Source organism: Centruroides vittatus, unplaced genomic scaffold (genome assembly GCF_030686945.1).
Source record: "Centruroides vittatus isolate TY-2023 unplaced genomic scaffold, ASM3068694v2 contig_2460, whole genome shotgun sequence".
Taxonomy (NCBI): Eukaryota; Metazoa; Arthropoda; class Arachnida; order Scorpiones; family Buthidae; genus Centruroides; species Centruroides vittatus.
The window spans coordinates 202,125-225,844 of NW_027121555.1; the positions used below are offsets into that span (position 1 = coordinate 202,125).

A 23,720-nucleotide genomic window follows, 5' to 3' on the forward strand; every position below is an offset into this window, starting at 1 on the left:
GAAGGTTTTTTTTAAATCCAATTTGAAAATATTTACTTGTTTCATGCCTGTTAGAAGAGGGAAGAGAGAAGAGAATACACAGCAAATGGCCGTCATTCAAATTCGCTTATTATAATAATAATAATAATTATTATTATTATTTTTTTAAATATTTATAGATACAAACACACATAATACAGTTCTAAATTTATTTTGAAAATTCCTCCATACAATTCTACTAAGCATTTGTGAGTAGTAAGGCAATTGAACTTTTTAGTACACACACTGTACAGAAGCTGCAAATATATTTAAATGGTGTACACAGAAGAAAAGAGAAGTTTTTCTCTTCTCCTTATTTTTTTTTTATTATTTAACACATATATTAGGGCCTTTTCCTCACTGCCAAGTTCAGTGCGCCATCCGTTGGAATCTTGTGTGCTTCGTACGCAACAACTTTTTTTCCACCATGCAAAATGTATTCCAGAAAACTAACACAAAAGGAATAAACTGGACAGTTTTCACCAGACCACAAAATTTTGGAACTTTCACATGCTGGTATTATTTTTTTATTTTATTTTTATTTTTTATATTTGAATGTATAGTACAGAATTTTAAACAGAATATGTAATGAAGACTTCCAAGCTTTTTTCCTTGTTTCGGAACTATATTATTTTCCTTCATACAAACCACATGTAAATAATGTTTAAATTATATTACATCCATTCTTGTTTGTGATGAAACACTAGAAATAGGCTAAGTAGATTTCGGTATCTGCTTGAACTGAAATCGTGATCTCAGAGTTTGTAAATATTATTTTTTCCGTTTCTCGTCCCCTCGGCAATAAATGTCCGCGATGGGAAGGGCCTCGGAGAATAACCGTGGACACTGATATGATAACCATTATACCCAATATAATCCACCTTTTTAGTGCAGTGTTTTAAGAAAATTTTTTTTCTTGCCTCCCCGATTGAGAAGACTTGATTCAGAATGTAGGTGGACCAAAATGTTTCGAGAAAACAGAAGTAAAATTTGAACTGCACCTACACAGCCGTGCAGAAAAGTTGAAAGCACATCTAGCACGGAGGTTTGCACAGTGGAGTGTGATCACAGGTTGGCATAACACTGGAGGATTTCAGTATGGCCCATTACCTGGAAAAGAAAAATGTCGAACTAGTGATAATTTACTATGATTAATTAATATATTAATTATAGAACTTTAATTATCCAAAAATGATTTTAGAAGAAATTCTGTAATACATAAATATGAGCTATGCAAGAATTTTGGTAAGCAATTCAAATATTCCTAAAATAAAACAAAATTCGAGTGTTTCATGCAATATGTACAGTATGAAAAGTTATTGTGCAGTAAGAAACACGTGCCAACATTAAAGTCATATGTATGGCATTGAATAAGAGACCTGCAAGCTGTCCACTTGGTACCAGCCAGCCAGTTAAAACGTACAGTATTAAAACAACTTAAGGTCTTGTATGCAATACTGTACACACACTTTTAATGCCGTTAGAAATTTCTCACTGCACAGTAACTTTGCAGCAAGGAAGTAAAAATCAAAATTGGCCCATGATACATACTGCTGTCTATTCCTCAAATTTAAATCACCTGGTAAATTTGTAATAAGTCGTATAAATTGGAAAAATGTATAATTATTATTATGATCTTTGACAGCTGAATACTGGCAAAAAATTGGGTTAAATTTTAATTTTGAACTAATAACTAAAAATCTGAAGTTAATTTATTATCAAATTAGACTGTTGATATTATTAAAATCAAATCAGAAAAACTAATTAATTATAAAAATGAACTCAAAACATTTTTATGTTACGAAACTGAAAAATTAATTATAAAATCAACTTGAAAGTGCAGACAAATCTAGAGATTTCTAACTTCTGTGCTACAGAAAACAACTATTGATGCATTCAAAAGCAATAAAACAAATCATTTTATAAAAGAAAATATTAAATCTGTTGCAATTTAAAAATCATATCTGTCCAGAGAATTGTTAGTTAAAAAAAGAAAGAAAAAAAAAAAAGCATACCTTATCTTGGCATCTCTGACCATATTGATTTAATTATGTATTTTAATGGCCTTTTCCAGATAGTTATAGCGAGAACGTTTAGGAGCTTTATTAATATGTTCTAATCCGAGCCACGGCCTGGACTGCAATGTACCACCTAGAATTCGCACAAAATCAGCAATGTAATTCACTAAAAATTCACTAAACAACAAAAACGTTTGTATACCTTGTGGTGGCTGAGATAAAAAATCGGATAAAGTAACAGAATAATCTGTTTCTTCACCAATATACTGTGGTCGACCCATTAATATTATAGCAAATTTATACTGAAAGTAAGAAGTCAATTGATAAAATAACCAAGCAAATACTTTTGTTAATAAATAGAATATGCACTTTAAGTGTTGTTTAATACTAAACATTTTTATAATTTGTATTTTGAAGACAAAATAATTAACCTTTTCAAATTCCTTATCTGGAATATCTAGCTTTCTTTGTATTCTTTCTTTAACTCTTGAGAATGGTTCTCTCTAAGAAAAAATAAATAAAGTTTAAAATCCTACAAATGTTTTAATATAATTTATTTATTAATTAGTTATTTTATAACCTAACAAGATTTTGTAGCAACTTTTTTTACCCATCAATCATTACCTTTTACTTCAAAGTATGATTTAAAAAAAAAGTAATTTGATATTATTATACTTTCTTTTAAATGCATCTAAATTAGAATCAGTGTACTTATAAGTATAAATCCAATTTTATTCCAAGAAAGTCATCTGATCACATGCATCATTTCATTATCACAAAATACTTGATATTTGATATTACCTAATAAACTCATCTTTAGAATCAACGAACAATTTTAATTAATAACCTTAAAGCATGAAAAATCTTATCTATGGTAAAATAGTTTAGTGATAATTAGTCTTAAAGTGTAAAAAATCTTATACATATTAGAACTGTTTGTTAACTATTTGTTAATTTTCACAATGAATATGAATATATACACAAGGGACTTGTAAATTAAAAGACTTATCTGATGATAAACATTTTCAAACAAAATTATTCAAAATTAAATATATAAATTAATTTAAAATACATTTGTATACATTTACATTATAATAATATTTTGGTAGAAAAAAAAATTTTTTTAAATACTTACATGTTTAATTTTTAACAGGAACGGAACACCAAATGTGGAAAATACCTCCTAGAAAAATTAATTATATCTGTATAAATGATTTTTTTAAAATGGATAAAATGAAATTTTTCACTCACTTTATGAAAATGTGCTACAGGAATAAGAAGCTCATCGTCCGCTAACTCTAGTTCGTCTTTTGGAATTTCCTCGATTCGATAAGTTTTGGTATTTGCTGCATTAAGACATTCCAACTGAATGTCTTCACGTTGAACATTAGTAATTTTGCAACTAATTACTTCTAATAACCTGAAAAATTAATAACAAAATACTTTGTAACTTCAAGTAATTCTTTTTTAATCTATAACACTAATAAATTCAACTGTAAATACCTTAATCTTCCAGAACCTGAGTCACTTAAATCAACTTGTTTCCTTGCTTCTTCTAATAAATCGACTACTGAACCGTTTTTATTAGGATAAAGAATTAGTTCTTTCTAAAATAATAAAAATTTTGAGTTTATTGATTAAAAAAACAAGAGAGAATAGAGAAAAAATTGCAAAATTAAGAAATGATTAACCAGTTATGCTTTAAACTTTAATTTATTAATAAGGCTGCTAGCATTTTAAAAGAATTTTATCCATTCTGAGCCATTTTACATTCAGAAATATATCATTTGGAGAATATTTTAATTTTTTTAAAAATATCACATTCATGTGTAAGAAAAGAAAAGGTTAATGTAACCCTTAGTGCCAAGATGGTGACTCATCTCTGATTCCAGCAAGGAAACAGTGGGACGCACGTTCTAACCTAACCTAACTTATTCTAATAAATTACCATAATTATTAACAATCAAATTGTTAGAATAGGTTAGGTTAGAACATGCATCCCACTGTTACTTTGCTGGAATCGGAGACGAGCTGACATCTTGGCACCAAGGGTTACATTAACCAAAGAAAATATCACATGTATTCAAGGAGTTTTTTCCAGGCTTTTTAAGCCTGAAAAAACTCCCCAAAATGAGAAATCAAAATAAAACAGTACATATAAAGTGCAAACTTTTACCATTAAGTTACACTTTATATCAGTCAGAATAGGATTACCAGCACTGCTAACAATCACTATGCACCACCTATAACTGCAACAATCTTCCATAAACATTTTCAAATGATATTGGTAAATTTAACAATAGAATAATAAAAATTCTGTATAAATGAACATTACACCATACACTGTTTTCAGCAGCAAACAGCTGATGTGCCAATCTTAGCATCACTGATGTAGATAACACTTAATCAAAGGTGTACTGTACAACAGTATTTTACTATTACACATCTTATGCAGTGGTACTATCGAAGTACTATGCTGTGTCAACTATTAACATATGTTAATAGCTGATGCAGCAGAGTGCATAAAAACAAAATATACTGTTATGTATCAATATTATACTATTTAAAAATCAAATTCCTGTAATATAATTACTACTATGGTCGACAGCAAATGATAATCTAGACTTTTTAAAGAATCAACTACATAAAAAGTATCATTGTTTCACATAAGTTTGAAGTTTGATAATTATTTTATATCATATTCTTAACCTTTAGTCATTTGATACATACAAAGAAAATTATTACAGTAAGGTCAGGTTTTACACATTTGATAAAATGATTAGGTAAACTCATTCCTAATAACCTAACCCTGCCATTGAATTGGACTCAAGTCAACAAGCCATGCTTCTTCAGCTTCTGATATTTTGAAAATGAACTGAATATTCTGACTGTGATGGTCCACAAGTATTTTTTCTCAATTAGTGTACCTGATACTGCATAATAAAATTTTGCTCCATATATTCAAAAACATCAAACTAAAATATTATTCACTGTAATATAAATGTGAGTAAAACATTTAAAACTGTAAATGGTTGCAAAATGTATCTAGGCAATCATCTGGGACTGCACTGGATGAAGCAAGATTTATCACGTACAGTACTTGCTCACATGCAACCCACCCACTTAAAAACAAAATGGTACTGTATTATCTATACAAATATTATCAAATACATAAATAAATCATTGCTAAAAATTTTAATTACCTCTTCTTTAAGCTTGCTATTTACCCAAACACATTTAAATTGTTTTTTGTTTTCCAATTCATTAACTCTAATACTAAGCTGGAAAAAAAAATGAATATTAGAATAAGACAAAAAATTAAAAAGAAACCCATTAATTTGATAACTTACCTGTTGATAATAAATTTTCTTTGGTTGTCTTGGTTTGAAATAAACTAATAAATCTTTAAGAGTTCCTTCATATGTACATCTTAATGGAATTCCAGGTCCATCCCTGTAACTATAAATATAGAACACAATGTTCAAAAATATTCAAATGATATTAAAATACTTTGAGACCAAATTTAGAAAATCTTTTATCACATTATAAATTTTACAAATAATACCTACTTCTGAGCTTTGAAAAACTGCAGCAAATATGGATCTGTTCCTAACCTCTGGGCAACAGCAACTGCCATCTATCATAACAAAAATTACATTATTGTTTTAAAAATGATTATAAAAAGCAAACTAAGTTAAAAAAATTTTTAAGAAACATCTAAAATTAGCATAATCGGCAATTTAAATCCATATAGTACAATACCTGTTCATAATTCATTCTGAGTGATAATTCCATTGTAAACCCAGGATCGTTAGGTATTGTTTTATCACAGAAAGTCACTTCTACTCTGTAGAAAAGATCCCTAAAGAAAGAAATTTAGTTTAATAAGAATTAATTGAATAATTTGATAAAGTATAAATTTCTTGACAAAGAAACTACATTTGAATTTAATGTATTTTAAAATTATTGATTACTTAAATTAATCAAAACATGTACCATATATTTTTCATCAGTTATAAGAATTATGAATTATATTGAGATCATTTAGCAATATACATGATATTTCAAAAATGATGGACAAAACTTTGAGGAGTGGAAGAACACACCAAAACAAACATTTCTCATCACAGAATGCAAACACAATAACAACTCATGACGTAGAATATGGAAAAAGAACCTTTAATAATGGATAATTACAGAAATTGTACAAAAAGCATCTGCCAACTACAATGCATGCTTCACAGCATTGATGGAGTGAATTGTGTACATTTTGGAAGATACCAAACATCTCGCGCATGGCTTTAGAAGTGACACTAATTCTGGCAATGAGGTTTAAATGATGTCATGTACGGGGCCTTCTCAGCATTGGAATAATGATCCATGTCTTCAGATATGAAGGTTGCAAAATGACCACGCATGCAAAAAAAAAAAAAAAAACACTTTTATATGTTTGCCAAAAAAGCACTCTCTACATTCTTCACTGTTCTGATTTGACCATACATTCTATGATGAGAAATATTTGTTTTGGCATGTTCTTACACCCCTTAAGATTTTGCCCATATTTTCTGAAACACCCTTCATTTTATCACTATATATATTAGTGAGATATAGCAAAAATAAATAAAACTAAAATTTTAACTTCTATTTTTCAATATTATATCTCCAAATGAAGGCATTTTTAAAATTATATATTTATCATTGAAAATAACAAAAACTTGATCTGCATTAATGCATTAAAACAGGGGTCGGCAGTTTGTCAAGTGAGAAGAGCAAATTGTCATGGAAACAGGATAACAAAAGTACCAGAGAGCCGCAAGTCAGACAGGCGGACATGCTTCAATGAGTTATATATATAGATATGCTTCAAATGCTACCACTTGCATGTGACTCATATTGATCAATGCGAATGTGGTCATGTGCGGACGGGCTAGAGAGTGGTAGAGAGTATGCCGTATGCGTCAAAGTTGGGCGGCTCTATCTCAAACTCATAAGTTATAAGGCTGCTTGAGATGAGGTGAAATTGGAGTTTATGTCTGAAGAGCCGCGAATGTCTATGCAAAGAGCCGCATGCAGCTCGTGAGTCACTCCTGCTGACCCCTGCATTAAAACTACTATAATTATTGGCTAAATTACCAAATGTTTTTATACTAAAAATTTAATGAAAATCAAAAACATTTTAAGAGGAATACAAAGAAATTTTTAGAAAATTAAACATAAATAATTATATACTCTTTTATATATTCAAATATGTTCATAAAAGAAAATCTGGTAAATTTTAACGTCTATTTTTATATTTATTACTTATTTATTTCAAGAACTAAAGAGAAGAGAATCCAGTAAGATTAAAATGCTTATTCTTATCTAAATAGTGTAAATAAAACAGATTGTATCATATCCTCAAATCGTTGTTCTTGTCTTGTTCAGTTAAAAAAAAAAAAAAAAAAAGGCTATTTCAATATTTAGCCAAGAATGTTTAATTAATTAATATTAATACTGATTAATATCCTGAATTTCCATTAATGGTTTACATACCATTTTTATATTAAAGGTTTTTATATAATGCAATTAAAAGTGATAGAAATTCTAGACAATGTGATATTAGGAATCAAATTAAAATTTAAAAACCTGAAGTAGTCGTTAACGGTAGGTAATTCACAATCTTCAATGTTAATGTCAGCCCTCTGAAAAACAATGATGTCGCCATCCATCAATTCTTCTAAAACTTTTTCTAAAGGCAATTCGAGATCACCTATCCTCTCTACCATATTTGGTTTTACTTCCTGTTAAAATAATAATAAATTATATTTTTGAAAAAATAAGCATGTATCTATTAAATATTATCAACTTATAATTATAAATGTAAAATTAAATCTTAGGTAAAGAATGTGATGCAAGTTATTTCCACAAATTCCAAAAAATTAAATAATGAACAAATTTTAATGTTTGATATCAATCACAAATAACAAAAGATCACTTACGAATGATATTTACAATAATGAAATCAATACAACTTTCCTTATCAACTACTTTTTATAGACTAAGATATTTTGAAGTAATATAAGCTAAAAATATAATAAACTCGCTCCATAAAATTGTAACATCTGTAGAAATTAAATAAATATATGACATTTTAAATACTGTTAAAAAGTTTTAGTAATATTTAAAACACTATTAGCAAATAAATTTGATAATATTACAAAATTTAGCATTAAACCTTTTATTTATTTATTTTTTAAAACAAGTATTATTTATAATAAAAGGAACCATCACTGCAGAAAAATCTCTCTAAATCAAAGATGATCAAACTTTAATTATAATATTGAAGATAAATTTGTAAAATAATCTTTTGAAGTTATATTTAAATTTTATGTTCAAATGTTTGTTTGTATATGGCAGTGTGACTTGGATGATCTGCCAAGGAGGGGATATCCTGGGAGGACTTTCTATGGGAAACCAGTCCCTATTTAGGTCTTAAACATTTGGAAAATCTGGAAAATTCCATGTGGATGGCTTGGTGGCAATATACAAACACATGACCAGTGTTCAGTGGTTTTATCTACTTGGCAACTGGTACGCTACAATTTTGATTTTAATTAAATGCACAATGCAGAGATTGGCTTAGTATTTTGCTTTAATGGCTGACTAATCTAATATATAATTTGAGTGTACACAATGAAGAATTTTTAAATTTATGTTATTATTTCTGGTAATACTATTTGATTATTCAAAATCTTAATCATGATTTCAAATAAACCCTAATGATTTTCTGCAAGTCTCTTTAAAAAAAAAATAAAATAAAAACTTTACTTAAACCAAATTTTTTAAATATTGCTAAAAAGATGTTAATGAAAACTGAATGATTTCTAATGAAACAATTATAAGAAAATACACTTTGCATAAATTTAAAAAATTGTATTATCATCATTTTAAGATTACAAATATTAAACTTACTTCATATAATGTTAATGGGGTATCCAAAGGAAAACCTGCCTTTTCATTGAGAATGGGTACAAGTTCCTCTATTAAAAAAACACACAGTTACAGTTAAAGTTAATTATTTAAAAGCAGAAAATGAGTGAATGGCACATTAAAATTTTCCACATTTAATACAACAAAATACAAAACAAGCTCTGAAATTATTTTTATTAAAACAAACACAATTATACATACTTGCTTTTGCAGCAATTGACATGTAAGTATGACCACAGTAAGATATCCTCTTGTTCTTTGGATCATATAATTTGAAAAATAATAAAACGTCACCTGGAATTAAAATATAAAGTTATTATTTTGCAGAAATAAAATCAGACTATGTTAAAGAAATGATTAATAAAGCATTACTTATGAAATAAAAGGACTTTTATTTTTAAGTATTCATATTTTAAACTTTGGCTATTTCCCAGAACGTGAGAAAATGTACAAAAATTTAAAGAAAATCTACAAGCTAACCTGAGTTCCAACTATCTACTTAAAAAATCTGTTTGAATGCTTTAGTATTCTTTATTCCATAATTTTAATACTGTTATACAGCATAATAGTAAAGGTCTTATATACACGCATAACTGACAAACACAGATAGCAATAGTTATGTACTGTACTGTACATGACATATAGTTAAAGTGACTATGCACTAAGAGGCCACTTATAACACCCTCAGCAGTAAAATTTGGAGGTTAGCACTCGTATCTTGAAGACAGCATGCTAAAAATTTACAAAGATCATGACTTCGTAAATTTTTTGAAAATGGCATCAAAACTACTCTTTAAGCTGAAGATTAAAAGTATAATTTATTATTTCATCTTTAGCAAGCACAACCAAATCAACATGTCACTTCCCAACATCATTTACTTAACTTTTCATTCATGAAGAAAATTAATTCTATAATAATCATTTGTAGTGGATGGAATTGCCCAGGTGAGCGATTCCCGCTGTTTGTAAGACAACGGAAACTTTCGTAATTCAAAATCATAGCCGTTACGGAATAACCGTTAGAAAAGATCCGTTGGGAAAGCCGTTGTGGTTGGAATGGACGATTGGCTGTCGGAGAATGGCCATTGGCCGGACTTTATGAAGACATCGAAGCTGATTGGCGGAGAATTTGAATGTTGGCTACTATATAAGAAGCAGTTCTCGGCGGGAAAAAAGAGTTCTATCTATCTCTTTTTGGGACCTTGCTGAAACCTGGTGTAAGTGGACTTCCGTTGGACTATCATGAACTTTTTCTGACTCAGAGGTGTTGCGAGTACTAAGTCTGTTAGCGGAGGTCGTAAGGTGTTCTTCCGACGAACTTGTACGGAACATAGTCGGTTGTAACTTAGATTAGTGTATTGTGGATACCTAGTTGTAAACGTTATTTTGTATTTATTTTGTATGTTCGTCTCGTCAATATAAACGTTGCGTTTTGTTAATCCGACTGGTGTTATTTTGAACATTACTTCATTTTTTTTCATTTAATCTTATTAAACTAAAAGTTCAAAAAGATTACTCATAATCACTAAAATTTTAAGTAGTAAATTTAGTTTCTTACTTTCTTTATCAAAATCAGGTAAATGATCCTTTCCAGAATCAGGCTGTACTGTTTCTAAAAATAATGTCCATGGATTTGCATTATCTGCCAAATCTATAATCTAATATAAAAAAATAAAATGATTAATTATTCAAATACTTTAAGATATTACAAATTAAAATTTATATTATTTATTAAATATTTAACTTGTGTTATCAGTGATAAAGTTTGAAAAATAGCTTTATAATTAAAATATTTAGCCACATTATACAAAAACCAGACTAAAAACTTTATAAACTTAAATTGGAAGTGACGCATACTTTAACATGCAAATACATTTCCATTCTGAAAGATTGATATTAAGCTTTAGCAGTTAAATTTGATGTCAAAAACAAATAAAAGTAAAACACAGTCATAGAAAACAAAGATGAAACTATAAACATGAATAAACATATGGGTTTTGCAAAAGTTTGTGTGTTTTAAACCTGGCTGTACTCGTTTGGTATTTGCCAAATGTCAAGCAAACATTTGGCTAATACAGAGTAGGGCAGACAATTTACTTGCAACTAATATTGGGTATTTGCCATTTCCTATTCCTTGTCAGTATACCAGTATACCAGGCTGAATCAGCAATTATTCAGTAGTTGGGAAAATACCAAATATGTGGAGTCAACTTTAGAATACATTAAGTTTGTGCAAGAAATAAAATAATGAAATGTTTCCTTATGATTTTTAATGTAACAAAATACTACTGTAACATGATGTATTCAGGCCTTGGAAAGAAATACAGCAAACAGAAACCAAAAAATATATGACTCAATACTACTACTAAGATTGGAAAAATATAAATCTGTTTGTTATATTAAAAAATTTATGAAATCATCTCTATATTTAACTTTATCAGAGTTAAAATATGACAATACAGGTACATTAGTCAAACTGATGAAGAGAAACAATTATCAGGGGAGTTCAGAAAATAAGTTTCAATCATACACATTCTGTGATGATAGAATGAACTGATTTTTGTCAGTGCATCATTGTCACAGAAGGTAAGAAAAAATATCAGACACATTAGTGGTATTTCCAAGTTTATTGAACATTCATAATAGTGTCAGAAAACAAGCAACATTGAACATATCACACACCATAAGACAAAACTGTGGACTTTTGCTGACTGAATTCCTGAATTGGGGAGCAAAATAGCAGACGAGAGTTGTGAGATATTGAGGGGGGGAATTACGATAGACTATTCAAAACAAAAAAGTGAGCCCAATACAGTTCTGGCATTGTTTTTTCATGATACTGCACAACTACACATTGCCACTTGAATAAAGACTAATACAGATCATAAGTAATCATAAGTAGCCAACCTATTGCATCATGCATAAAACTGTGTTGTTAATTGCTTAAACCTCAACATATGTGGGTTGTTCAAAAAGTTTGGGAACTTCTTGAACAGCACACCTTCAGCTTAGAGGCATTGTGTCCGCAAAACCGTCCAAGTAACATGTTTCAACCCATTTGTTGATATCTTGTTTTGGTGATTAGTTATGGCCGTTTATGTGAAGTAGTGTTTGTGGAATTTGGCAAAAAATCAGATCCTCTGAAATGAGCTCTTTGAAGGAGCAGCGTTGTTCTGTGAAATTCTGTGAAACTTGGGAAATCCTTCACGGAAACTTTTGAGTTGATTACCAAAGCTTATGGTGAGGGTGGGTGAAACACCACCCCTCCCCAAAAAAGCTCAACAAGTTCACTCAAATATTAAGGTGATGTTGACTGTTTTTTTTCAATGCAAAGGGGTTGTGCATCACGAATACCTACCTACAGGCCAGACAGTCAATACGGAGTACTACCTGGGGTAATCCCCAGGTTATGAAATGCCTAAGAAACAGAATCAGGCAAAAATGGCCCAAACTTTGGAGGAGTGGTGAGTGGTTTTTCCACCACAACAATGCGCCAGCTCATTCATCCCTCAGAACTCGTGAGTTTTTGGCAAAAACAAGACTGCTGTGCTTCCCCACCCACCCTACTCACCTGACCTGGTCCCATGCGACTTTTTCCTGTTTCCCAAAATAAAAAACACGCTCAGAGGAAAAAGATTTGCTACCATTCCAGAGATAAAAAAAAAAAAAGACGGAGGAGCTTATGAGCATTCCAGAAAAAGCGTTCCAGGACCGTTTCAAAAAGTGGAAACGCCATTGGGATAAGTGTATATGTTGGGGAGGAGACTACTTTGAAGGGGACCCTGACAAATAAATTGTAAGTGAAGAATTTTTTTGTAATAAATAAAGTTTGGGAAGTTTTTGAACAAACCTCATATTTAATGGATTTGAACTTCATTGACAATACAAAAGTAATTGCAAAAGCTTGTATGCACATTTGAAAAGATCTAATGTTTACATTGTGAGAAGCCTTTTAACCTGCAATAGCAGCAATTTTTATGAGCTCTTTTCACCAAATTGTCTTACTTAGCTCTACTCTCACAATATCCTCATGCTATATGCTATCCATCTACCATGAAAAAAAATCTTTTGAACAAACTCTTCTGCATATCACAGGCACTATAAAAACAACTTCAGAAAATTACAGTCTTGCATTGATCATATAAAATTTTTTTCCACACAATCATGCGCACTTGTGATTTTCTGCTCCAACATCAAAGAGGTCTCTTGAAACTGTTGCAAGAGGTAGTCATGATGTCATGGATGCTCCTCAGCCATCCGTAATATAATGACATGACAGTCTGCAAGTCAATACATCCTCAAATGCTTGTCTCCATACAACAGCCTGGGGCAATATGACTAACAATTTAAATGTTCTTGTAACTTTATCTGGGAAACATCTTAGCTCTCCCATCATTTATTTTCAGCTGAACTCATTTCACCTTAGCCCAGACTATTGCAATTTAAATGACTCCTTGCAGAAGCCTTGAAAGGACATTGTTCTATAAATATGAATACTGTCTTACTATTTTGCAGACTAAAGTTTTAAAAAAATCTGTAACTGACAATTAGCAGTTTATCTACCAATTCAAAAAAAAGAAGAAAAAAAAAAAAGAGTTAAACAGTGAACAAGTCTAAATTTTTAACTGCTACTTTGAAATCTGCTCTAAATATATCATTAACAGTCTAAACTTGATCATCATATAACCAAAATTAATCAAGATAATGCAAATTAATTTCTTTGTAATGTATTAAGAATTAGAAGAAAAATTTAATATAAAACAAAGCTTAAAACTTAATTAGCAATAATTTATTGAAAAATTTACTCACTGTTTTATCTAAATCCAATTCCATATCCAGAGCTAATGGACGACATGTCTGATTAGTTCTGTATGTGATTGGCCAAGGCCTGATCATAGAGATAGGATATTTCTGAAAGAAAATTTATGTAAAATGAATCCATTGATTAACAGTACTACGATTATTACTGAAATTTTCATACAAATTACATTATTGTTTTTGTTACTTTACTGAATTAATTAACAGCATATTCAAACTTTATTTTTGTGCAAATCCATGGAAAAAATTTATCCACACATTAAACTGTTACTGGATTACAAAGGAAAATTTACCATAGAATATGAAATTAAACAGGCCAATATTGTGGAGGAAAAACCTCAAACTTTGATACAGGCAACACTATTAAATTATAGTTGATTACTTATTCTATTTACAATCAAAAATAAAAATATAAACTTTTTATTCAAAAAAATAAAAACCAATGGTGTTGTAAGTCCAGTGCACTTTTGAGTGATTTATCGAAAAAATTCATCATCTATAATTTGATAATTATAAAGAGATAGCAGCACTCCATAACTGTAAATAAAGGAATAATTGAATTTATATCATCACTAATTGTTGCAATACCTCTACCCATTCTTAAAATTATTAAAGTCCTAAACTGCCTTTGAGTGTGACCAAATTAAAACACTACATAAGGCTGGAAGTTCTGCTAGAGCTATTGCAAAGCAACTAAAGAGATCTCATTGTATTAAACTTAGTGTACAATATGGAAAGAAAAACAAATAGGATGGCCTTCTAAGTTGACAAGAAAGTAAAAATCAGCAATTATCTGGAAAATATCAACAGCAATAACATCACTAGGTGAAATAACACAAAGAACTGATGTTAAGTTTCCAAATCCACACTTTTCCAGACGGTAAAATCAACAAAACATCTAGTGTATAAAAACAGAAAAGCAGAAGCACCATACCTAAAACACCACCACCAACAAGAAAGACCAAAGATAAAATGTCATGGACTTCAAAATGATGTGAATTTATTTGGGGGACACAAGAGTTCAATTTGAATGGTCCCAGTAGTTTGCAATTTTAGGAGAGAGGCATTTTTGTTTGCCAAGTGTCAACAAGAAGGGGAATCAGTTATGATTTAGGCATGTTTTGGATGGTCTGGAAAAATCAATTTAGCATTTATAAATGGCCAAATAAAGGCAATTGGGTATCAAAACCTTGAGAATGTATATCTTCTGCCATTTAGAGAAAAAGTTGACAGTCCATTCTAGCAATTGTAACAAGAAAATGTACCAATTCACAATGTAAACTTCACTTATCAGTGGTTACTGGTTAATGACATTCAGGTCATGGATTGGCCTCCCTAATCCCATGATTTGAATCCCACAGAAAATCTATGGAGTCTGATAATTAAGCATATGTATGCAGGAGGAAAATACCACAATATTGAACAAATCAAAGCTGTAATTGTAATTACCATGGAATAAATCAATTTAAATATACTGCAACATCTTGTTAACTCTATGAAAGAGAGTTTACAAGGTTAGTGTGTTAAAAATGGTTTTTCACTTACTATTAAATGCTATAGACATATTTTTGCAACACCATTATTGATTTTTTGAATAAAAAAAATTTATTTTTATTTTTATTTTTAATTATAAATAAAATAACTAATTCTTTTACATCTACATTTATTCCAGTCATTAGATTTTGCTTAAGTGTGATAAAAATTTATTATTCCAAAAAGTTGGGGTGGCCCTATATTTTTGCAATTCACCTTATTTAAAATGGCCCTTCATCTAAAATACTATAGATGAAAAAGTCGAGATTACTCTTGGTTGCAGCCAATATGATGCAAAATCTGTGCCATTTTCTGATAAAATAAAAAGCACTCTTGATATCATATTAGCATTTTAGCATAGCATTTTAATTATAAACAGTGTAAAAATGAAAATTACGGACTTCCTTCAACAATAAAAAATGGCTATTCTGAATAGGGATTATGATTATCGATTCTGTCATTAATTTGTACTTTGGCCATTTGTTTAAGACAGCACTAAACATATTAATGAGTCACACTACGGAAACAATTAGTGCGCGAGCAGAGTCGAGTCTGGATTGACTCAACTCTGTGTATAGGGGTGTTTAGGGATTCGGCTTCTTTTCTTTTAATATTTCATCAGATTTTTCAAATTTCAAGCTAATCTCTCTTTAATATCATAACTTTATCCATTGCTTCAGTTGATGCCAAAATTGCACTAAAAAAATAAGCACATTCATTTTTTACGGTCCTTTACTGGTGCAAGAATTATATAGTAAGCATACATGATTTTTCCTATTTGTTTACGTTAGTTTCACATCACATATGTAATATAATACAAAAGTGAAAGCGCCTGCTTTATTTGTTGCAGCAACAAAATTAATGTTCTGCTGGCTTCTAAGTATAAGTATTAACCTATAATAGTTCCCTCTAGAGTAATTCTGCACATATGAGATTTCCATGAATTATCAGATTTCAAGGACACTTAGTTCAACTCACACTATCTCAGCTAATAACTCTCCTGCTGTGATTTTAAATTTTAAACCAAGCTGATAACAAACAAGAGTATTTTTCGTCAATTTAAGTTTCACTTATAGCAAAGTGCAATACTGTGATAAGCATAATTTTACCAATATCCACTGTAACTGCTTACTTTAACACAGTCACTGCATAATGCATATGCCACAGAAACCAAACAAAGTGACTGCGTGACAAACTACAATTGTACTAGCACACCAAATTCAGAATTAGCCAGTTTTCTGGAAGCCAAACATTTGGTCTGGTACTGTATTATAAGGTTAATACAGTTTATTTGATTTGGATTTTGAATTAAAAAACACTACATTTGAAACAATCTCTTGTGAAAAATATTCATATTAATCACACTCATTGTGGGTTTGGCCAGACCCACGATGGAGTCAGCCAAGTGGCAAGGGCCCGACATATCTGTGCCAGACCACCCAAAAGAAATTTCCGAGGAATTGCTCATCTAGATTTACTCTTAGGTTTCCAAAGCAATGGGTCCATGCCTTATCTTCCTTGGCCACACACAAAAAACATACTAGAAATGATCAGAAAAACTTTTCAATGTTATCATAGTATTATTCTTCTCTTTTTAAGACAAACAATTATGTACAGCACTTATTTGGTAACTTTTTTTAAATATAAAAAAATAAATTAATTGTATTTTATGTTGGTGTTGCTCAAACTGAAAAAGACAATTATTTTTTTTAATACAAAAAACAAAATAGAAGCTAAATATTTTGTACTTCTATGCATAAATACTTAATTACTTTTCTGCATAAAAATTGAATGCATTTCTTTCAATGATTTTAATGTATATAAATTACTTTTAACAAACAGTATCTCATAAGAATTATGCAATTGTGTACTACACAATCTTATTCAGTCTAAGTATAAATATTTATTAGAATTAAATCAAATCGCTGATGATGCCATATTAAAAAAAAAAAAAAAAAAAAAGACTAAAGATACTTACCATCTGTTCTGATAAAAGTTCCATTAACTCGCGTAATGTAGCAACCTTTTTCACCCGAAATACTCTAAATCAATAAAACAGCAAATTTTTACTTACAAATATGAAATAAACTGCAGGAATTATATTTATATATAATTTGTGTCTACTGTTAAAAATTAATTAATATAATAAACTTATACATTAATTTTTTTTGAAACTTCATTACATAAGAGAATTATTTTAACATCAAAAGCTGCTAGGAAACATTGTATCGTGTGATCACAAATTTAATTTTTAATATCTGAAATTAGAAAAATTTATAGGTATTTTTCTAATCGAATAATCCCAAAATCACATTTTTAATTACAAATATTTACTCAGTATATTTATAAAGAACAGAAAATTTGATATTAAACCCTGAGATTATTCAAAGAGGTAAAAGATCAATGGAAGCGATATTATATCTAAAATTCTTTTTTTTTTTTAATTTAAAACTCTAAAAATAAACATTTTTAGGTTAAAATTCAAGTAAAAATACTCTTTTAAATCCGATTTCGAGTGATTTAACTGGCGTGCAAATAATTAACGAAAGATGCTATACTTCAACCAAAAAACTTCATATTTATTAAACTCCCAAATGCATTTTGCTTTTTACAAAGCCTCATCAGTGGACAATTGGACCTTGACAACTCCTGTTTTTATACCAGGTAACTTTTTCCCAGCATGCATCTACTTGCATACCGTCATTCTGATTTATCAGATTTACATATTTGATTATACAAAAATGTTCTATTATTCTTCTCTTTAAATAGTTTTTTTTTCTTTGTAAAGTATTTTTACATTATTCCTGTCTATTTTACAATGATTATTATTACAATGTAGATACCAAGGCGACTCTTCTCTTTTTAATCGTATCGATATTGACTCTCCTCTTTTTAATTGTTTTATTGAATTTATATTTAAAAATAATTATTTTAAAATTTATACAGACTTTTATCGCAAAAGAAACAAAAAGGAATTTCTATGGGATCGGTCGTTGGACCAAAATTGGCTGACATCTGTATGACACCAATAGATGAAAACATATCACAAGCTCCGGGTATAGAATATTACGCATGTTATGTAGATGACATATTAATTATATTTGACTCACGAATAACTACATCCCAAGATATTGAAGGTTAAATTATTACTCAAGTTGTTTGCATAAAGTTCACCAGTGAAGAACAACAAAATCAGGAATTAAATTATTTGGACGTCACCATAAAAAGAGAGGAAACGCGATTAGTATTTCGTAAGTATGAAAAATTGTGTAATACGAGAAAGACAGTTAATTATAAATCATATTGTCCCACAGAAACAAAGAAAAATGTTTTTATTATGAAACTTAGAAAAATACTGAACAGAACATCTCTACAAGAAGACATAGACAAAGAAACAAAACATCTGTTTAAAAAATATTTATTGAATGATTATCCAAAGAACATATTATGTAAGTGGTATGATGGTTTTATAAATTATAGTTATAATGTAAGAAATCATATAGTTAGCAGTTTATATGTTAAATTTCCTTATGTAAACAAACTTTATGAACAACATAAATCAATCTTTAAACGGTATTCTATATGTATCGTGGCAAAACAAAAGAACAAATTGCCGAATGTAGTTAATGTTATAAACAATGAAGATAAAAATATGTTAAAAAACAAACTCGATGTTGCAGGTGTAATTTATAGATTGTCTTGTACTTGTCCACAAACAAAGTCTTACATTGGAGAAACGGGAAGGAAGCTGGAGATACATTTGAAAGAACATGAGGCTGCGATACGATTAAAAAGAGAAGAGTCGTCTTGGTATCTACATTGTAATAATAATCATTGTAAAATAGACAGGAATAATGTAAAAATACTTTACAAAGAAAAAAAAACTGTTTAAAGAGAAGAATAATAAAACAGTTTTGTATAATTGAATATGTAAATCTGATAAATCAGAATGACGGTATGCAAGTAGATGCATACTGGGAAAAAATTACCCGGTATAAAAAGAACGGGAGTTGTCAAGGTCCAATTGTCCACTGATGAGGCTTTGTAAAAAGCAAAATGCATTTGGGAGTTTAATAAATATGAAGTTTTTTGGTTGAAGTATAGCATCTTTCGTTAATTATTTGCACGCCAGTTAAATCACTCGAAATCGGATTTAAAAGAGTATTTTTACTTGAATTTTAACCTAAAAATGTTTACTTTTAGAGTTTTAAATTAAAAAAAAAAAGAATTTTTGATATTAAACCATTTAGATGCTGTAAAATAAAATTAATAGTTATTAATTAAAGGAGTAAACCAAAATTAACAGTTTTTTGTTCTAATATAAATAAGTATCATTAATATTTAGTATTATTAAATTATTATGGAAAGCTTGCTGATTTATTGAATATTTTATCAGTACATTTTTGCTGTTTTATTTAATTTGAAGGTATTTATAACTTTACTTGAAACTGCTAGCAATTTATTATACTTGAGATTATATTGTTAATTGTTAATGTAATTAAATGTTAATGTAAAATTTAATTTCCAACAAAATCTAGATCTACTCATGATTCTAAAAGCTAGCTAGTTATCAAAGCATAAATTTAATCATATCTGAAATTTATAGCATTTTTTTTAGATATGTATATAATAAAAAGTTTCCCAAGAATTGAAAGATTGCAGACACGTAAATAAAAATGATACATAATTACCTTATTATAAAAACAGACTTGGAATTTAGTTTAATTGAACATCTATCTATATTCAGTATTAATTTTTTGCTTCTAAAAGGGTGATACATTTTTCCTTTACTTTTATTTTACACATGCACCAATGAGAAAAAATAAACAGTATAAAAATGATGAAAATCCTATACATATTTACATTCAATGCTGGAAGTTTAAACATACAAGGATTAGTTAGAATCTTTATGCCCACTATTCAAGTTTATTTTGATGCCATTTTCATACCATCAAAATGAACTTTAGTTAAAGAAAAGCTTAGTTGGAGCAGCATTCACCAATTATCAAAATCCACCAACAGAGGGACTGTAGCTGTCATGTTTTTAAACTTACAGAAATAGCCCAAATAATTCTCTTAACAGGTAATGATGTCCAACAAAGATGAAATGAGAATTAAAATGTTCGTGGTTGACAATAATGAAAAGTTTTAGATCTGTTACTTTCCTGAAATGATCTGATTCATGTGCATGCTTATTATTCATAAGTTTTGTACAATTCAGCTTTTCTAAAAGTGAGAATAGCTCCGATTGATGGATACCCCTGATTGTATTCAAGCAATACAATAACCATGTTTATGTTATCCAATTATGCTCAATTATAAAAGCCACAAAAATTATATAAACTATATAATTTAATTTAAATAATTTAGAAAATAATTCCAAGCTGTAAATATGAAATGGATATTTTTATAATAATTAAGCACATGACACAATTAAACAGAGTTACCTATATTTAATTACAGTACTTATTTTACCTGAAATTAATTTTTTCTTGATCAAAAAGATCATTTCCTTGATGACCAGCAAAATGATCTTCGGTTACAATTTGAACATTCATATAAAGATGAGCTTCATTTCGTTCCTTTCTACGTAATGCTTCTTGTCTCCTGTAGCAAGTTTGAAAAATAGTTATATCAGATTTTCTACATATTTAATTTTAGATAAAATAACTGCATTATGTGAATAAATAAAATTTCAAACATTAAATGCAACTAAGATGTATAATCATCTGTTGTAAGTATAATGAAGTGTACTTTACACAAACTTTCTTTTATATATAAATATTAATTTAACTTTACTTCTCTAAGAAGCATACAAAAATTTATTTACATAATAATTTTTTTGGATCCCACATATGGGGCTGTCTTAGCAGCATTATAGGCCCCTGGGTAAAGCAATGCAATGGGGCCACTACCTGTAAACATCAATAGAATTAAACATATATTTATCAGTTCCCAACAAAATCAGTGTTTAAACATTAAAAAAACATGCTGTACAGCAAAGATTAATCAATAGAAATGCTTCAATAATATAATATGAACCAACAGGCGGATGGCCGAGTGGTTAAGGTAGCAGCCTACCGCTCTGGGGACCCAGGATTGAATCCGGATGGGTCAAAAAAATCCCCAAGAATTTTTCGCAGGAGTGGTTCATCTGGATATGTTGGGCCCCATCTCTCACCACCCAGCCACCCCAAACCTGGCCAAACCCATAAATCGGCTTGCTATAAAGAGGCCCTATTAGTATCCACAGGGCAGAAAGTTAAAATACAGTAAGACCCTGCTTAACGCTGATTCAATGTAACGTGGTCTGTTTGAAACCTAAAAAAAGCTCAAAATTTACACTGATTTAATTTATTGTGGCATTTCATTGATTCATATATAATACAATTATTTACAAACACAAACCAATCAGCAAAAGGTGCCAAAAAGATACACTTTCTTTAAATCTATGTTTGTTTGGTGCAATTTTGGAAAAAATATAACATCATGGATCCCACAGGAAATATCAACTTTGCTTAGCAAGAATTAACTAATAAATGCACGAATGAAGTGTGGAAGAAGTTATGGCCGAAGGTATCCAAGAATTCTCAATGAGTCGCTGTATTGTCAACCTAATCAATACAGCAGGACTAGGAGATGTAGATGAGTAGGATATTGAGGAGTTACTGCAGGATTCTGGTGAGAGCCTTACCAACAACAACCTTCAAGAACTGGCAGAACAAGGAATTCATGTAGAACTGGAAAATAGAGATTCTGAAAATGAAGAACCCAAAAAATTTCTCTACAGATTTCCTTACTGTTTGGTAACTATAACCGAAATTGGGGATACTATAGATTACCACCTATGGAATTTCGGGACTGAGTATATATCTGAACTGAAGGGACCGAGACCAGTTCAACGATACCCTACTTTTGGACTTTTGGACTGGAGACAAAAAATAAGAAAGTTATCATACTATTTTAATGCTTTCATACAGACGGCACCGTAGTTGCTAGTGCTGCCATCTTGCAGTAAAGTCTGCAAACAAATTTTAAAAAAAGCACTCTGAAAGGCAAGAAATCGCACAAACAGTCGAATGCCACTTCCTTTTATTTCTTTTGTTCAAGAACTACCGTGAATCAATAACTAGTAACGTTAAACAATCGGTGGCCTGCTGGCAGCTCCTCTCCCAGGGAGAGTCCGTCGGGAGCACGAACAGTCGAACGCCAGTTCCTTTTTGTCCTTTTGTTCAAGCATTGCGACTCCTGATTGCGATAGCACAGTCGGCTCGTAGTACTAGCCGACCATGAATGATAGTGAGACTGAGGGGCCGTAGCCTCCGAGGTAGACTAGCAAGGGTGTGCGAAAAAGACTTAACTCAAACTGCAAATGATCAGTGTGCTCGTGGATCAACATCTGCCTCTGTTGAAGGTATATATAGCCGACTTGCTGGACTGCCTGTTAAACATGCAATAAGCTTAGCGGAGAGAGCAACGCAACTCCTGATCATCGCACGATCACCGAAAAAAGTATGATAACTTTCTTATTTTTTGCCTCCGACCCAAAAGTAAGGTATCGTTGAACTCGTCTCAGTCCAGAGTTCAAATATATACTCAAAGTCCTTAAATTCCATAGGTGGTAATCTATAGTACACCCCCAAAATCGTTGATCAAATTGTAGTGAATGATCCATATTTTAAAAGGAGTGCAAAAGTAAAACAAGGCATTTTGGATGCGATCTTCTGCTATTGACATTTGCTTAAGGAAAGAAAAGGTGATAAATGAAACTTCACGACTTTATTGCAAAAGAAAAGAAAAAAAAAAAAAAAAAAAAAACAAACAAACAAACAAGAATTTCAGGAAAGTCAGAACCTTCATCACAAAAAATGAACTTTACATTTCTGTGTGCTTATGTGTGTGTGTTATTTAACATACTTTTATATTAATTTGTATAATAACATAACTTAAAATTAAAGAAAAATTTGTTTATTTTTGGTCGCATTCCCCTATCTCTATTTACTCTATGTTTGTATGTTAAAATGACCCCGTTTCACGCTGTTTCACTTAGCACTTTGTTGTCTAGGTATGTAACCCCCACGTTAATGCAAATGCTGCTGCCCCATTCTGCTGCAAAGTTGATGTTTTATAAGTTCGTCTTGAAAATGAATGTTCTCCTGAACAGTTGGTCATCATCCTGTACACAAACACCCCCAATTTCGAGATTGCATTGAAACACAATTTCATATTCCTCAAAATTATTTTTCTGTACAATGCAGTCTTACAATTTTCATCCCCTAAATTAGCATGTGGCCTCTAGGAAACTGCCCAACATGCCCATGCATTAACATGGCTTGCCCACAAAGCTTTTTGAATACAAATTAC

General features: G+C 30.2%; 1 protein-coding gene across 1 annotated transcript in view; it reads right to left on the reverse strand.

Annotated features, from left to right (window-relative positions):
• Positions 1 to 174: 174 nt before the first annotated feature.
• LOC136971328 (ubiquitin carboxyl-terminal hydrolase 7-like) overlaps positions 175 to 23,720 on the reverse strand; it is a 38,829-nt gene continuing 15,283 nt past the window's right edge. The window contains exons 12-29 of the mRNA XM_067265781.1: positions 20,832 to 20,963; positions 17,335 to 17,398; positions 13,815 to 13,916; positions 10,564 to 10,663; positions 9,207 to 9,299; positions 8,988 to 9,055; positions 7,662 to 7,816; positions 5,799 to 5,898; positions 5,606 to 5,673; positions 5,387 to 5,495; positions 5,240 to 5,317; positions 3,540 to 3,643; positions 3,288 to 3,456; positions 3,172 to 3,219; positions 2,468 to 2,539; positions 2,239 to 2,338; positions 2,034 to 2,169; positions 175 to 1,128 (exon numbers count right to left, since the gene is read on the reverse strand). Coding sequence (XP_067121882.1) covers positions 2,063 to 2,169; positions 2,239 to 2,338; positions 2,468 to 2,539; positions 3,172 to 3,219; positions 3,288 to 3,456; positions 3,540 to 3,643; positions 5,240 to 5,317; positions 5,387 to 5,495; positions 5,606 to 5,673; positions 5,799 to 5,898; positions 7,662 to 7,816; positions 8,988 to 9,055; positions 9,207 to 9,299; positions 10,564 to 10,663; positions 13,815 to 13,916; positions 17,335 to 17,398; positions 20,832 to 20,963 — 1,669 coding nt within the window. The 3' untranslated portion in view covers positions 175 to 1,128; positions 2,034 to 2,062. The remainder of the gene's footprint in view (positions 1,129 to 2,033; positions 2,170 to 2,238; positions 2,339 to 2,467; positions 2,540 to 3,171; positions 3,220 to 3,287; positions 3,457 to 3,539; positions 3,644 to 5,239; positions 5,318 to 5,386; positions 5,496 to 5,605; positions 5,674 to 5,798; positions 5,899 to 7,661; positions 7,817 to 8,987; positions 9,056 to 9,206; positions 9,300 to 10,563; positions 10,664 to 13,814; positions 13,917 to 17,334; positions 17,399 to 20,831; positions 20,964 to 23,720) is intronic.